Genomic DNA, 17,111 nt, shown 5'->3' with positions numbered 1-17,111 from the left:
TACTTTGGCCACCTCATGTGAAGAGTTGACTCATTGGAAAAGACCCTGATGCTGGGAGGGATTGGGGGCAGGAGGAGAATGGGATGACAAAGGATAAGGATGGCATTACCAACTCGATGGACATGAGTTTGGGTAAACTCTGGGAGTTGGTGATGGACAAGGAGGACTGGCGTGCTGAGGTTCATGGGGTCTCAAAGAGTCAGACATGACTGAGCGACTGAACTGAACTGAACTAGGTTGGTCATAACTTTTCTTTCAAGGAGCCAGCATTTTTAAAATTTCATGGTTGCAGTCACCAGCTGTAGTGTTTTTTGTAACCCCAAAAGATAAAGTCTGTCACTGTTTCCACTGTTTCTCCATCTATTTGACTGAAGTGATGGGACCAGATGACATGATCTTAGTTTTCTGATTGTTAAGTTTTAAGTGAACTTTTTCACTCTCCTCTTTCATTTTCATCAAGAGGCTCTTTAGTTCTTCTTCACTTTCTGTCATAAGGGTGGTGTCATCTGTACATCTGAGGTTATTGATATTTCTCCTGGCAATCTTGATTCCAGCTTGTGCTTCTTCCAGCCCAGCATTTCTCATGATGTACTCTGCATAGAAGTTAAATAAGCAGAGTGACAATATACAGCCTTGATGTACTCCTTTTCCTATTTTGAACCAGTCTATTGTTCCATGTCCAGTTCTAACTGTTGCTTCCCGATCTGCATACAGATTTCTCAAGAGGCAGGTCAGGTGGTCTGGTATTCCCATTTCTTTAAGAAGTTTCCAGTTTCCAGTCAAAGGCTTTGGCATTTATTAACTAATAAAGCATACCAAAAAAAAAGTCACTTCCATCTAGGTTTTTCTTGAGAAACCACAATAAAAATAATGAAGAAGAAAATAAAGCTCCACTGTGAGCAAGAAATGGCCATAACTATAGGTAGCCGATCATGAATACTACTTATCAGATTCAACAAAATGTGGACCAAAAGGCCAATAGCCAATATACAAACCCTCAGACCTCCAGTGGACTACACATTTTTCCAAATATCATAGTCCCAAGAGGTTTATTCAAAATTCCTTTGACTGAAATAACTAGATCTGGTGGACATGGCCAAACCATTAAAAGAAAAATGAATCTAGAAAAACCCTGAAGGGCCCAAGGTTCACTTCCAGAGAATGACAGGGAAAAGGGAATTGAAGGAGGAAGCATGCAGGTGAACCTTTGTCCTTACCTTTGCTTTGACTTCCTGGTAGAGGAAGCCTGTCTGGAAGTGAGGCTGATGAAAATGTTGCAGAAGCCATGGTCAGCTTTGACCAGAGTCAGCTGAGAAAAAATAGGTATTAGGTGACTGCACTGACAGCCTGTTACAAAAATGCCTTACTGAGTCACGTCAACTTCCTACTCATGTCAAAGGGATAAAATAAAAATCTAAAGAACAGCTAAGACCAAATTCATCCTGTTCTTAAAATCTTTCATTATTCTCTGACTCCTACAAGTTTTAACTACTTAGCTGAACTCTATCCTAATTTAACACTAGTCTCTAATTTTCTCCTGCTACTTCCTATGGTCTAGCCTGAAATGTCCAGTCACCACTACATGAAACTTCAACCTAAAGCATATGCTTCTACCTAGAAGGCCTTCTGTTCCCCACCTTGCTTCCCCTCCCCACTAACTTGTTGAAATTCCTTGTCATTTTTCACAGAGCCACTTAATAACCCAATCATCCAAAAACCTCCACTTAAAATAGTTCTCTAGTTTATGAAATAATTCATTTTTAAAAAGGATATCTGGAGATATGCCTTAAACACTAAAATCACTCACTTAGAGCCAGATATCCTGGAATGTGAAATCAAGTGGGCCTTAGGAAGTATCACTATGAACAAAGCTAGTGGAGGTGATGGAATTCCAGTTGAGCTATTTCAAATCCTGAAAGATGATGCTATGAAAGTGCTACACTCACTATGCCAGCAAATTTGGAAAACTCAGCAGCAACAATGGGCCTGGAAAAGGTCAATTTTCATTCCAATCCCAAAGAAAGGCAATGCCAAAGAATGCTCAAACTACCTCACAATTGCATTCATCTCACACACTAGCAAAGTAATACTCAAAACTCTCCAAGCTAGGCTTCAGTTGTACGTGAACCGTGAACTTCAGATGTTCAAGATGGATTTGGAAAAGGCAGAGGAACCAGAGATCAAATTGCCAGCATTCTCTAGATCAATGAAAAAGCAAGAGAGTTCCAGAAAAACATCTATTTCTGCTTTACTGACTATGCCAAAGCCTTTGACTGTATCAGTTCAGTTCAGTCGCTCAGTTGTGTTGAACTCTTTGTGACACCATGAACCACAGCACACCAGGCCTCCCTGTCCATCAACAACTCCTGGAGTCCACCCAAACCCATGTCCATTGTGTCAGAGATGCCATCCAACCATCTCATCCTCTGAGTCCCCTTCTCCTCCTGCCCTCAATCTTTCCCAAATCAGGGTCTTTTCAAATGAGCCAGCTCTCCACATCAGGTGGCCAAAGTATTAGAGTTTCAGCTTCAACATCAGTCTCTCCAATGAACACTCAGGACTGATCTTTAGGATGGACTGGTTGGATCTCCTTGCAGTCCAAGGGACTCTCAAGAGTCTTCTCCAATACCACAGTTCAAAAGTATCAATTCTTCTGTGCTCAGCTTTCTTTATAGTGCAACTCTCACATCCATACATAACTACTGGAAAAACCAGAGTCTTGACTAGATGGACATTTATTGGCAAAGTAATGTCTCTGCTTTTTAATATGCCATCTAAATGTGACTATGTGGATCACGATAAACTGTGGAAAATTCTGAAAGAGATGGGAATACCAAACCACCTGACCTGTCTCTTGAGAAATCTGTATGCAGGTCAGGAAGCAACAGGTGGAACTGGACATGGAACAGACTGGTTCAAAATAGGAAAAGGAGTACGTCAAGGCTGTATATTGTCACCCTGCTTATTTAACTTAAATTCAGAGTACAAAATGAGAAATGCTGGGCTGGATGAAGTACAAGCTGGAATCAAGATTGCTGAGAGAAGTATCAATTACCTCAGACATGCAGATGACACCACCCTTGTGGCAGAAATCAAAGAACTAAAGAGCCTCCTGATGAAAGTGAAAGAGGAGAGTGAAAATGTCCACTTAAAGCTCAACATTCAGATAACTAAGATCACGTCATCTGGTCCCATCACTTCATGGCATATAGATGGGGAAACAGTGGAAACAGGGGCTGACTTTATTTTTGGGGCTCTAAAATCACTGCAGATGGTGAGTGCAGCCATGAAACTAAAAGACTTTTACTCCTTGGAAGGAAAGTTATGACCAACCTAGACAGCATATTCAAAAGCAGAGACATTACTTTGCCAACAAAGCCCATCTAGTCAAGGCTATGGTTTTTCCAGTGGTCATGTATGGATGAGAAAGTTGGACTGTAAAGAAATCTGAGTGCCAAAGAATTGATGCTTTTGAACTGTGGTATTGGAGAAGACTCTGGAGAGTCCCTTGGACTGCAAGGAGATCCAACCAGTCCATCCTAAAGGAGATCAGTCCTGGGTGTTCATTGGAAGGACTGACGCTGAAGCTGGAACTCCAATAATTTGGCCACTTGATGCGAAGAGCTGACTCATTTGAAAAGACCTTGATGCTGGGAAAGATTGAGGGCAGGAGGAGAAGGGCACAACAGAGGATGAGATGGGTGGATGGCATCACCGACTCAATGGACATGAGTTTGGGTAAAGTCTGGGAATTGGTGATGGACAGGGAGTCTTGGCGTGTTGCGGTTCATGGAGTTGCAAAGAGCCAGACACAACTGAGCGACTGAACTGAACTGAACTCTCCATTTAGGATGCAAGCAAATTCTTGCTTCCCAAAGACTAAGTTAAGCATACAGATAAAAGTAGAAATACTGAAGAGCAAGTAATGTCTAGAAGTAGCAAGTGCTCTCTCATGAGTAACACATCTGGTTGGCAACCTTATTTTTCTGCTTTTGGCTGTTTTCCTTCTATGATCAAGCCTGATTCCTTTAATGCAAAGGGCAGTAATGTGATCTGACTCTAATTATTTATTTTAAAGCTAAAATTTATTAAAACATTGCCATCATTATCTAATTTAATCATAGTAAACAACAGCTAAATTAGAGATATTTTCCATATTTTACAGATGAGGAAACCAGTGCTAAAGGAGAGATTAAATAATTTCCCCCAGAGTCACAGCAACTAAGTTCTAAGTCAATGTGATTCCAAAACTAGAATTCTTACCTCTGTATCCTAAACTTATCAATATAGTTACTGAAGTATCTCTGCATAAATCATTTCAAAATAAGCCAATGGCTTTATCTCTAATACTTCACCCTGTCTGTAATACTTCACCCAAGCCACCCCCTCTCTGATTCCAGCCAAAAATAAAAAAGGGCAATACTTTTCATCCCTATTATACCTAACTTGCTTTGAAAATACTTTCACAAGCATTAATGGCTTAAATTACATAGCAAATCTGCAAGACTCACACCATTTTATATAGAGGAGGGAGGTACAGAGATACTATAAATCACCCAGTCATACTGCTAAGTAGCCAGGATACAGATATAAGCTTTTTAAACCTAATATCAGTGCTGCTTCCAGAACAGCTGAAGACTTTAGAAGTATCTGAGATCTTTTCTTAGATATGAAAATAATGAAGTATTCAGGGAACTGTCATGTTGCCCAGTTTCATTCAGATTTGAAGACATTCATTGTCATTACTTTCATATTATGTAGAAATTATGATCATAGACACTACTTTCGGTAATATACTGAGTCCAGTCATCGATCAAGGAGTTTTCAGTGTCAGGCACTGTGTTCACCAGTTTCACAAGCCCAAGGCCTGAAATGACATGGTTCCTACATTTTCATCTACCAATGACTGTCGGCACATAAAATGTATAAGTGAGAGTGGTGGGAAAACAGTGGGGAGAGGCAGGGTGGGTTCAAGTCAAGGAAAGCTTTGTTTGTTATACGAAGATTGAGAAGTATAGAATAGGGATAGGTGAAGAGGATCCACTGAAGAATTTTGATATGGGAAGCAGCATGGTCATATGTGCACGACAGGAAGTGCCTTAGGCAGCAGAAGAGGGAAGACCCTGTCAAGGGGCAGAGTAGTCAGGAAAACCAGCAAGAAGGCTACTGCAGCAGACTCCTGAGAATCAGCTCCCAAATCTGGCTGAGTACTAAAATCGTCAAGGAAGCCTTTTAAAATGCCAGATTTTGGAGGCCTGCCACGAGTTTTCTGACTCAATCTGGGTCACCAGGTGTATGTGCTCATGGTCCAGGTGTAGAATTCTCCTGGCTGGATGAGAGGCAATAAGGAAGCACCAGCGAGGGTGGGAGAGATTTATGAGATACTTAAGCAATAGAATAAACAAGTTTTAGTGACTGATGGACATCAACCTGGAGTGATTACGTGGATGGATAGGCCATTCATTACGCCCATCAAATGGAGCATTCAGACCTTCAAAGGCAAAGAAAATGATGAGACAATCCATGGGGCATGCAGGCACAGGTGAGCACCAGGTAGGCAGATAGACGCATGGTGTGCCAGGGAGAGCTCTAGCTTGAAGACCTAAGGATGAACTTAGGAAATAATGTTTAATTCTGACTAAGAGAAGGAAGAATTCTCAAAGGAGATGGAAGAGAGGTCAGAGAAATAGGAAGAAGACAAGTAAAATTCAAAATTGACTCAAGCATTTAACAGGGAAAGTTTGACTTCGGGACAAAGTATAAAGGGTCTAAATTCCATGTAAAGAAATCCTGATGGTCTACTGTCAGCAAAAGTGGGGGAGGGCAAAACAATAATGGCAAAGGGTTTATTTACTTAAGCCAAGACTATGATATAGTAAGATTTGTTTTGAGGGAACATCATTCTATCACTTGTAGAAAGGAGATGGGAGAGGGTGAGTCTAGAAGTGGCAGAAGTTTGAAATTGTGTGGCAGTAACAAGGGGCTTCCTTGGTGGCTCAGACAGTGAAGAGCCTGCCTGCAGTGCAGGAGACCTGGGTTCGATCCTTGGGCCAGGAAGATCCCCTGGAGGAGGAAATGGCAACCCACTCCAGTATTCTTGCCTGGAAAATCCCACGAATGGAGGAGTCTGGCGGGCTACAGTCCATGGATCGCAAAGAGTCAGACACAACTGAGCGACTAACAAAAAAAAAAAAAAAAAGAAAAGAAAAGGGCCTAATCTAACACAGTGGTAGGGGGTGGACACAAGTCACCCATTACAAGGGAAACGTCGAAGGCAGAATGTTAGTCCCTGTGGGAACGGTAAAGGGAAAGGAAGTAAGGGCAAACTAAGGTTTCTAGCTCGGCCGGCTACAGGCTGAGGAACTAAGGCTGGAGAGGGCAGAATGTAGACAAAGTTTTAGAGATGATGTTGTGGGTGTGAGAAATTTCAGGCACCATATGGTGTTTTATGGGTAGTGAGAAATATGGCTCTAATGTTCTTCTGATAGGTTGGGGCTAGTTATGATTTTGAAGTCATCAGTAGGATGATAAGTAAAGTAAACGATAGTCACCATGGCAAATACATATTTAGTGAGGATAAATGATGGCCAGTGGTGATTGTCAGGACAGTGTGAATGTAGTGTTCAAAATAAAATTAATACTACAGATACTGCCTGATCTATACCAAGCTCAAGGAGACCTACATTCTTTATTCTAAGTACTACTGGTACACACAGTAAATCAGTCTGTGGGCTTTTGTTTTTCAAATTTTGGCAATCATGTCATACTGACATTTCATACTGTGTTAGACATTAGGTAAAATCCATGTATGGCTTTTAATTGAACTATTAATAAAAATTTTGGTCTCCTTTTGGCTATGAAACTAACCCTAGGACTGTCCAACTGTACTGATTCTGTGAGACATGATGTTTTTCTTGCAAGAGACAGACAGCTAAACTAAAAGTAGTTCATCTTATACCGGCATTTACTTCCCTCGTGTAACTGAAAGTTCAGAGGTATGTGTATTGAGGGTTGGCTCAGCAGATGAGCAATGATGAGGAACTGAGGCTTTTTTCTCTTTTAGCTGCCAACCTCAGTGAATCAGCAGCACATTCATCCGGGGAAAAGGAGGGGGCAACGGCACCCTGCGTTCTGTCTTCTCATGAGAACATCTGAAAGCAGGATAACTCCACCCAGAGGCAATCTCTTTTCTGTAATCAGGGATGAAAATACTTCTTAGAAGCCATCTGCCCCCAGCACACTTTCCCTTTCATCTCTTTGACCTGAATTGTGTCACAGTTGACACAATTTAGTCAATCACTGACTAAAGAGGATAGTATTATGAACCATTTATGATTTATCCAACAGTTGGGGCTGAGGGAGGGGCCTGGCTGACCTTAGCACATCGCCGCAGGCTCAAATAAAGCAGGTGATTTTTTTCTTGTTAAGCAAGGAAGAATAGGGGAAGGGCTGTACACACGTACACACACACATGCACGCACGCATGCATGCACACACACACACACACACTTTCTTGGTCTACATATCCAGCCATCCAGTGTCTCACCTATTCTTCCAGCTTTATTTCACTCTCAAAAGGGCTAAGTATGCACTTGTTCAATCCAATTATTAAAATACTGAGAATGACACAAACAATTATAGAGACCACCCCTGAACAAAACAGCAATCTACATTCCAACATTCAGAAAAAGTTCTTCATCCAGGTCCAAATGAATCCAAATTTATATTTGTCTGGGCCCCCATTTTCATTTAGCCCACAAGGGACACGAGAACATCTAACACTTTGTGTCCTACCCTGGGGCACACAGAAGTGTGTCAGTGGATATGTTTAGTACTTTTCCTCCTTAAAAACCCTTTTCTCTGTCTCAGTACTTTTCATGAGCCTCAGCTTATTCTCAGCTCAGATGTTTCATGTCTCATTCATTTCAGTGTATTTATCACTTGTTCTGTGCCCGTTTCCTCTTTTTGGCTATATCCTTCTAAAAGCTGCGCTCATGAGGATGGAACCTTGTTTTTCTTTGTTGCTCTTCCATTTACCAGTATGTTAATAATACCACTCTGAACCTCCCAATCCCTTTTCAATCCAGCTTCTTTTTGGCTTATTCTAAATGTTTCTATGATCTTGGGAATTTTAGAAAAATCTGCTTTCTAAACAATGTCCAGGTATACATATCTAACCTTAGTTAATGTATTCTTTATTGTTATGGATCTTAAAATGGCCCTGGTCCATCCCATTAAACTAGTTTCCATAACTTCCACTACATCTGTATTGGCTATAATTAAGTCCAGAAAACCACACTCCCTTGTTGCTTTATTTACCATATGAGAGATAAGACTATTAGCAAGATCAGCAAAAAAACACATTAAATATTCTGCTTTAACAGAATGATACTTCAACATATAGACATGGAGTTTCCAGTGAGGACACTTATCTGCTTCTAGGCCAGATGTGAAACTTGAATTAGGAGAGTAGCAGTCATATTCATCCACCTGAGATATCCATATTTGGTCATTCAGTATTATTAGTTTATCTTTCTTGTGTGCTCATATTTAAACCTAGCAGCTCAAGGATTTCCAAACAGGGCTCTCTTCCAAAGATCTCAACAGGTGTTATTTTATTTACACAACATTTAAGCTCCTGTTGACATATTCTAGTGATTATTGGTATCTAAGCAATAATTTTGTCTTGCCTACAAAATCATACTAATTTATTTTTATTCTATTTTAGGTTTACTATATTATCTTATCAGCCGTAGTTAAAACATATGTATGTTAAAAAGTGTTTATCAGAGATACAGCAGAAACAATGTCAATCATTTTTCAATATTTTAAAAAGAGACCCTCTAGAAAGCATTATTGGAATTAGAGAAACATATTTGAGGTATATTTTTTCTATTTAAAATTATTTTTCATAGCAAAATTGATACAGGTTTTTATTTTCTTTTAATATTCTTTTATGAATCCCTGATATTTTCTCAGCTACCATGTTACTTTCATCTTAGGCTACACTTGGTATTCTCCAAAGCAGCTCCTTGTATCTGGGCACTGTTCTTCCCTTCCCACAAATTTCAGTTTAAAGTTCTCTTTATCAGGTTGGCAAGATTCCCATCAAATGCATTCCTCTCATATGTACACCGTTTCTTACAGGGAGTCTGTTGTATTCACACATAAGTCCTCGTTAAGAAAAGCTCACTTTGGCTTTCTTTTAGCTGTTTTGGTTAAGTGCCACATGATACCCCTTGTTTTTTCATTTTTTCTTCAAAGTCATGTCTCAGCTGGAAGAAGAGATGAAAATACCCGTTCGGTGCCCAAACCAAGTGCCTCCAGTTTTACCACTGAAGGCCATGGGAATCAGCAAGAGTACAGTGTGGTCTGTAATGTGCTAAGTCTCAGGATACCTCCTGGGGAACCTCCCCTATCAGTTCCATCAGGATTTAGCTCAATACAAATGAGAAAGAAATAAGATGCCCTCCCTCTAGTCCCTACCTAAAGCACTTGGCTTGGATGATTATCCTCTGACTCTCAATAGTAAGTCTGTAGAGACTTACATGAATTTACCTAATGTGAAAAAGATAAATTATCAGCCAACATATAAAAAGATTTAGAGACTACTGTTAAGATTCCTTTATCAGTTTTAAAACTACTCTTGGTACTGGTGATAGTTACCAAGGACCATATATATGGGACTTTCAATCTGAAGTTGAACTTGGAAGTGCGCCAGGCACAAGAGAGACAAAAATACAGAATAATATTGTCTTCAGGAATCTGCAGCTTACACAGTAAGCTAACACTGGTGGACACAGACTTAAGCACGTATCCCTGTTGTAACATCAGACTTCCATAAAAATCTGGTGCACACAACTAACCACAGTACTGGGCTCACGGAAGTGCTTTTGAGATGATTTTACAGCAGTAAGGAAACATCAAACCACAGTTATTCTCCAGTCTTGGAAGAACATGTATCAGTTTAACAAATAATACAAAGAACAGATTTCATAAAAAGGACTCAATAAACATAGGAATAATCATCTGAAGGTATATTCATAAGGAATTTTTATGACAGAATGATTACCATTCAAAATTGGCAATACTAAAAATTAAATATCAAAGTTGACTTACTTTTACTACGATAAGCCTTGCCAGGTTTTCACACCTCTGGTTATCATTTTCCATATACTCTACTTCAAACAGGGTATTATAATTTTCTAGTATTTTAGCCATTATCTTGTTGCAGAGATCTTGTTCTTTCACACCTTCAAGCCCAGGTGGCACACTAGAAATAAGGGGAAAAAATTGAGAGCAATTACTTTATAGTAGCACAATGCCAGCACAGCTGACTCATGCTTATACATTTCCTGAATCATTGATCAGCCTTCTTAAAAGGACACATAGGATTTTCAATAAGCTCTGTGGTGACACACAGGTATTGTTGGGACAACTGGCAAGTTCCCAAGATCTGAATTAATAGCTTGTGCTGAATAATAAAAGTACATGCTGTTCAGGAAGAAGGTATAGGTTAACATGGGTGCAATCAATAATGCTTTGTATATATTCGAAACTGTTACACATAAAATATTCACATTTATTTTTTAAAAAAGCAAAAGCTAGAAAGAATAAGTGTTACGACAAAAAGAATGAGTTTTATCATGTTAGAAACACTCAGTTACACAAATAATAGCAATATGATCTTTATTTAAGGATTCCTTAGATAATTCACAAAAGGCACAAAACTTGAAAGGATAAGATACTTCTGGGAAAATTACTGGTAGTTGTTGAAGACTATGCACATGGAAGATGTATTATTACTATTTGCTCTTCTTTGGGGTATGTTAAATTTTTCCATAATTTAAAAAAAAAGTATACAGATCTGAATGCAGAAGATACTATATACATACATGTATATACATAGAGAGAGAGAGAGAGAGAGAGGAAAGACAAGCTATAGACTGAAAGAAATAGCTCTTCAGTAACATAGGTAATGGGTACAGGATTTAGTAATTACACTATCTAAAGAATTCTTACTAATCAATAAGAAAATGAATAATTATTTTTAAAAAAGAGACAGAAAAGACAAACTGACAAACTCATATAGAAGAAAACACATGGACTGTCAAGAATCTTAAGATACTTAACCTGATTGAGTGAAATACATAAAAAAGCAACAAAGATGTATCAATTAATATCCATCTGTATTAATCTCCTACAGCTGCTGCAACAAAGCTATGACCAGTTGGGTGGCTTGAAAAAGAAATTTATTCTGTCACAGTTCTGGAGGCCAGAAGAGTAACATCAGTATTACTGGAAAGAAATCATACACTCCACAGAAGCTCAAGGGAGAGAATATGGCTGGCAGCATTACTTGGCTGTGGCCACATCACTTTAATCTTTAATCAAGGCCAACATCTTCAAATTTCTCTTTACTCCACCTTTACATGACCTTCTCCTCCGTGTACATGTCCAATCTCCTTCTGCCCCCTTATAAGAATACATGAGATTGCATTTGGGCTGGGGCTAAGACACTTCAGTATTGTCTGACTCTCACTGCCCACATAAATAATCCAGGATAATCTCTATCTGAAGATCTCTGAGGTGACAGGTAGTAAAGAATCTGTCTGCCAATGCAGAAAATGCAGGAGATTCTAGTTTGATCCCTGGGTCGGGAAGATTCCCTGGAGGAGGGCATGGCAACCAACTTCCATATTCTTGCCTGGGAAATTCCACGAACAGAGGATCCTGGTGGGCTACAGTCCATGGAGTTGCAAGAATCAGACATGACTAACTGAGCACACACTACGAAGGTCTCTATCTTAATTATAACCGCAAATTCCCTCTTTTACCCCCAATAAAGTAACATTCACAGTTTCCAAGGCTTCTAAACTTGCTGTCTTGAGGGGACATTGTTCAGCCTCCTATACATCCTTTGGGGTACATACCCTAAGGTGACTCCCAGTGAGTCATACTCTTGTACTCCTCTCAGGTGTAGGCAGTACCTGTGATTTGCCTCTGACCAAGAGAAAATGGCAAAAGTCATATCATGTCACTCCCATGATTACATTACATTATTTAAGACTCAATATTAGCAGACTGGAGTGAGGATTCTTCTCTGCTCTTGCAGAAATAAGCTGCACATTCAGAGAGGGCCTGTGAGAGTGCCACATACCAGGGGCCTAATGTGGACCTGAGGCCTCTAGCTCACAGCCAGTAAGAAGCTGGGGTCCTTGTACAGCTGCAAGAAAATGAGTCTGTGAACAACTCTCATGAGCTTCAAAGTGAATAATTTCCTAAAGTCAGTGAAAAGTGAAGTCGCTCAGTCATGTCAGACTCTTTGTGACCCCATGGACTGTGGCCTACCAGGATCCTCCGTCCACGGATTTTTCCAGGCAAATGTACTAGAGTGGCTTGCTATTTCCTTCTCCAGAGGATCCTCCTGACCCAGGGATTGAACCTGGGTCTCCCGCATTTTAGGCAGACGCTTTACTGTCTGAGCTACCAGGGAAGCCACCTAAACTCAAGTCTCCTTATAAAAATGCAGCCCAGCTGTTAACCTTGATTTCAGCCTTGTGACACCAAACGCAGGGGACCCAGCTAGGCTGTGCCTGGACACCTGAGCCATGGAAAGCATGAGATAGCAAATTTTTCTTGTTCTAAGACACCACATTTGTGGTGATTCGTTGTACAACAATTGAAAACTAATACAGAGTTTGATACCTGGAAGTGGGTTGCTGCTATAACAAATATCTAAAATGTGGAATGTCTTTGGAACTGGATAGTGAGAGGAGACTGTAAGAATTTGACTGGCATGACAGAGAAAGCCTAAATGCCTTCAACAGAGTTTTCATTGAAATCTGGACTTTACAGACACTGCTGGTGAGAGTTCAGAAGTACTAGCCAGACAGTAATAAGGAAGGAGTGAAGTCAAATAATAGGCAATGAAAGAAGCTGAAACACACGCTAGACAAATTTAGGTTGAGAACTGGAGCATAGATTTTAGAAGCCATTTGTGTTCTGTTTACTGATGACTGGGAAAAAGATGAACTATGGCCTCCTGGGGCTTCATATGGAAACAAGGGCTAGGTCTCGGTAAATAATGATTTTTAAGTAGAAGAAAGAAGGCAGGAACAAATGACTGTTATTAAGGAGGAGAAGTAATCACAGGAAAGATAATAAACTAGCCATAAAGACTACCATTTCTATTCCAAAGGTACAGATCAGAGTCTGAAGCACATTCTTGAATTGTTTTGTAGGATCCAAATCCCCTCGAGCACTGAGCCACCAGATTAACTGGAGCGTAAGGAATGATGTTGGTGACCTCTGCTGACCCTCATGACCTCACTCAACTAGGTACCTGAATTGTGTCAACCTAGAGTGGTTTTTGCTTCATTTTAATGTTAAAATCTCTACCTCAAGGGCTGGGATTGCTACCATTTTTGGACATGTGACTATGTTTGAGATGTTGTTGCATTGTGCAAGCCCATCTAGAACTCCACCTGTAAACAGAAGGTTACACTCACTCTGTCATGAAAATGTAGGCACTCCCAGCTGTAAATGTCACTCATTTTCCTGTTTTTGGAGACAATGTTTGGCGAGCCATCACCCTGTCTCTTAACTTGTCACAAATAATAAATACTTCTGTTTTAATCAAAAGTACTTGGTGTATTCATTGCCTAAGCACTTCAAGGGATGATGGACTGACCCACTGTGTCCATTAACAGAAGACAATAAGAAACAAACATGCTGTTGGAAACTGGAGGAAGGGAGATCCTCACTTGCTGGCAGAAAGCAAAGTGTAATTAATTGTATTCTGCACTTATGTGGGAGGCAGTTTTGAGCAACAAGTTTGTATAGACAGAGCAAGAAATTTCCAAGCGATGCTGTAAAAGTGCCGCCTGATTTCTCTTTGCCACTTATGGTAAATCAGAGGCAGGGGAAAGAGGGGGTCAGGGGAGAGGAGGGAAACTGAGGTGCAAACTGCCAACTCAAAAGAAAATAAGTGAAGTGAAGTGAAAGTTGCTCAGTCATGTCCAACTGTTTGCGACCCCATGGACTATACAGTCCATGGAATTCTCCAGGTCAGACTACTGGAGTGAGTAGCCTTTCCCTTCTCCAGGGGATCTTCCCAACCCAGGGATTGAACCCAGGTCTCCCGCATTGCAGGTGGATTCTTTAGCAGCTGAGCCACAAGGGAAACCCAAAAAGAAAATAAGGCTTGATTTAAAAATCAACTCGACAGATGACAGAGAAAGTGAAAGTGTTAGTCGCTCAGTCATGTCCAACTCTTTGTGACTCCATGGACAGTAGCCTGCCAGGCTCCTCTGTCCTTGGAATTAATTCTTCAGGCAAGAATATTGGGGTGGGTTCCCATTCCCTTCTCCAGGATATCTTCTCAATCCAGGGATCAAACCTTGGTCTCCTGCATTGCAGGCAGACTCTTTACCATCTGAGCCACCAGGGAGGCCACACAGATGGCAAAAGACACTGAAATTAAGAGATTCACTGTCAGGAAAGTAAGCTCGATAAAAAAGGCTGAGTGTGTGATGATGAGAACCTTTGCTAAAACCTCAGAAACATGAAAAGTTCAGATTATTCCATTAGACAAAGGTGAGTAAGGGTGTGTCTCACCAATCCTTTCAATTAAACCAGAGAGCCTCCAGGAATTTAAAGGCATTGCCTGTCAAGTCATTTTAGCATGAGCCTTAAATAGAGAAAGGATTATCTTGGAAAGATCTGAGAATATGTCTCTTTTCTAACAGAGTGAATATCAATGAAATTCACAGAAGACTTGTAAGTTTTCGAGAAACCTATTTCAGCAAAAACACTACCAACTTGGAATGAAAGGGAAAAAATGGGTGTAAAATGAAAAGAGGCCATTAGATTTCCAAAATTCAATTGGCAGGAAGCAGGCTGATAAGTTACTCAGCTACAAACATGTGCTGCCTTTCATCAAAAATGAATGATGTCTCAGAAGACAGAACCAAGAACCAAGAGCGTGAAGTTGAAAACCATGGAGAAGTATTCCCAGGCTTTGAAACTTAGTCATTAGATTCCCAATATTGGCTGGGCTGGATATCAGAAATGTCATTAGCCAGTGACTTTTTAGATTCTTCATCTTGAATTTTATCCTGTTTGAACCAGAACGTCTATTGCTATTCTCCTGTGTTTGTTCCATCATTATATGTTAAGCATGTTGGGGCAAATAACCTCTCTTCAACTTCATCCTCTCAGGATGCCTTTCTCAATCAGAAAGTCACAGCCAGTCTTGAGATATGCTAGTGGACAGTCACCAGTTGCAACAAAAGAAACTTTTGCACATTTTGTCTTATCCTGAAATTAGGTTCAAGGTGTTCTATGTGATATACTTACTCTCAATCATTTTATTGCAGTATCTTTTCTTTAGTCAGATGTAAGGCTAAAGCTTCAGTTAAGTGACAGGATACATGCATTCCTTAAGACCCTCTGCACCAATAATGCACCAGTCTGTTGGAAATAGTTTTGGCAATTATAACTTTCTGCCATATGGTTATTTCCATTGATAAAAGCTTATCAATTTTACACTTACCAGTCTTTAAATAACCCAGGTAAAAGCAAATGAGAAAAAAAATGTTAAGGGGAGGATTCTGGAAAGATAGTGGAGTAGAAAGCACCAGAAATCTGTCTCACTACCTAACCAACAATTACCCCAGCAGAATTTGTCTGATGAAATATTTTGAAACTCAAGATTTTCTGGAACTCAAGGTTTACAACATCTGGGGAAGGTGCAGACAGTAAACTACAGTAAATTCTGGTCAATTTTAGTTCTTAGCAGAGTAGCCACTCTTCCCTACCCCATTCACGTGGCGGGAAGATATTCTCATATTCCTCAAGCAGCCTGCATATAGATTGTGGGAGCCAGGATAAGCAAAAAGGATCTTGTCTTCCAAATACTGGGGATCTGTGCTCTGAATGTTGACTGTTGCATCTAAGGTGCAAAAACGTGGGCAGCCGTTGCTGCTGCGTCTTTCTCCCTTGTTGTAAAGCCCTCCTTCTTAGCTGAAGTGACTTCTAGGAGATTTAAAGGGCTTGCACCCTTCTTTTCTGACACTTAAGATTTTTTTTTCCTTTTTATACTTTTGGGAATCCGACATTAAAAATCAGGACATTCAAAAACATCTGTATATATGGGGAAAATCAGAAAGTGATGGTGCATGCCCAGGGAAAGGCTCAAAACCGACCTGAAAAGACCTTAAGTTCACACGTACCGTTGATCTTGGTAAAAAGACAGTCTATAACAATAAAAACAAAAACCAGTCAACAAGAACTTTAGAAACAGCAAACCCCGGGGGAGGAAGAGAATCTTAATTTCAAAGTTACTACATTATTTGATTTAAAGGACCTCTGTTCAACAAAAATATCACAAGGTATACAGAGACAGGAAAATATGGCTCATTCAAGGAAAAAATAAATCAACAGAAAATGTGCTAGGAAAAGAACTGATGGAAGATATACTAGATAAAGACTGTAAAACAACTGTCTTAAAGGGGATCAAAAAACCAAAGGAAGATGTCGAAAATGTCAAGAAAATAATGTGTGAACAAAATGGAAGTATCGATAAAGAGAGAGAAAACTCAAAAAGGAGACCAAAAGAAATTCTACGGATGAAAAATATAGTAACTGCAATGAGAAATTCACTAAAAGGATTCAAAGGCAGATTTCAGTAGGCAGAAGAAAGAATCAGTGAACATGAGGATAGGACAATGTAAACTAGTGAGTCTGAGGAACAGGAATTTAAAAAAAAGACCTAAGAAAAGCAAACAGAACCTAACAAACCTATGGGACACCAGTGAGTGGGTCAATATACGCAACATAAGAGTCACAGGAGAAGAAAAGAGAAAATATTTGAAAAATAATGACTGAAAATTCCAAGATGAAAGAAATGCATATGAATATCTAAGAAGCTCTAAGGACTCAAAGACCTACAGAGACACATTATACTCAAGCTTTGAAAAGGCAAAGACAGAATCTAGAAAGCAATGAGAGAGAAGTGAATGATCACATACAAGAGATCCTCAATTAGATTATCAATAGATTTCTCATCAGAAACTTTGGAGGCCAGAGACTGATATACTCAAAATGCT

The 17,111-nt window shown here is 39.9% G+C and overlaps 1 protein-coding gene across 4 annotated transcripts in view; it reads right to left on the bottom strand.

Annotated features, from left to right (window-relative positions):
* Positions 1-17,111, bottom strand: part of FAM13A (family with sequence similarity 13 member A) — a 342,045-nt gene that overhangs the window by 201,653 nt on the left and 123,281 nt on the right. For all 4 annotated transcript variants that reach the window (XM_013964541.2, XM_005681435.3, XM_005681436.3 and 1 more), the window contains exon 5: positions 10,120-10,273. In XM_013964541.2, the coding sequence (XP_013819995.2) occupies positions 10,120-10,273 (154 nt within the window). The remainder of the gene's footprint in view (positions 1-10,119; positions 10,274-17,111) is intronic.

The sequence above is a fragment of the Capra hircus genome, chromosome 6, assembly GCF_001704415.2.
Source record: "Capra hircus breed San Clemente chromosome 6, ASM170441v1, whole genome shotgun sequence".
NCBI classification, from domain to species: Eukaryota; Metazoa; Chordata; class Mammalia; order Artiodactyla; family Bovidae; genus Capra; species Capra hircus.
The sequence above is the reverse complement of the archived record's forward strand: the minus strand, read 5'-3'. Positions and strand labels throughout refer to the sequence as shown.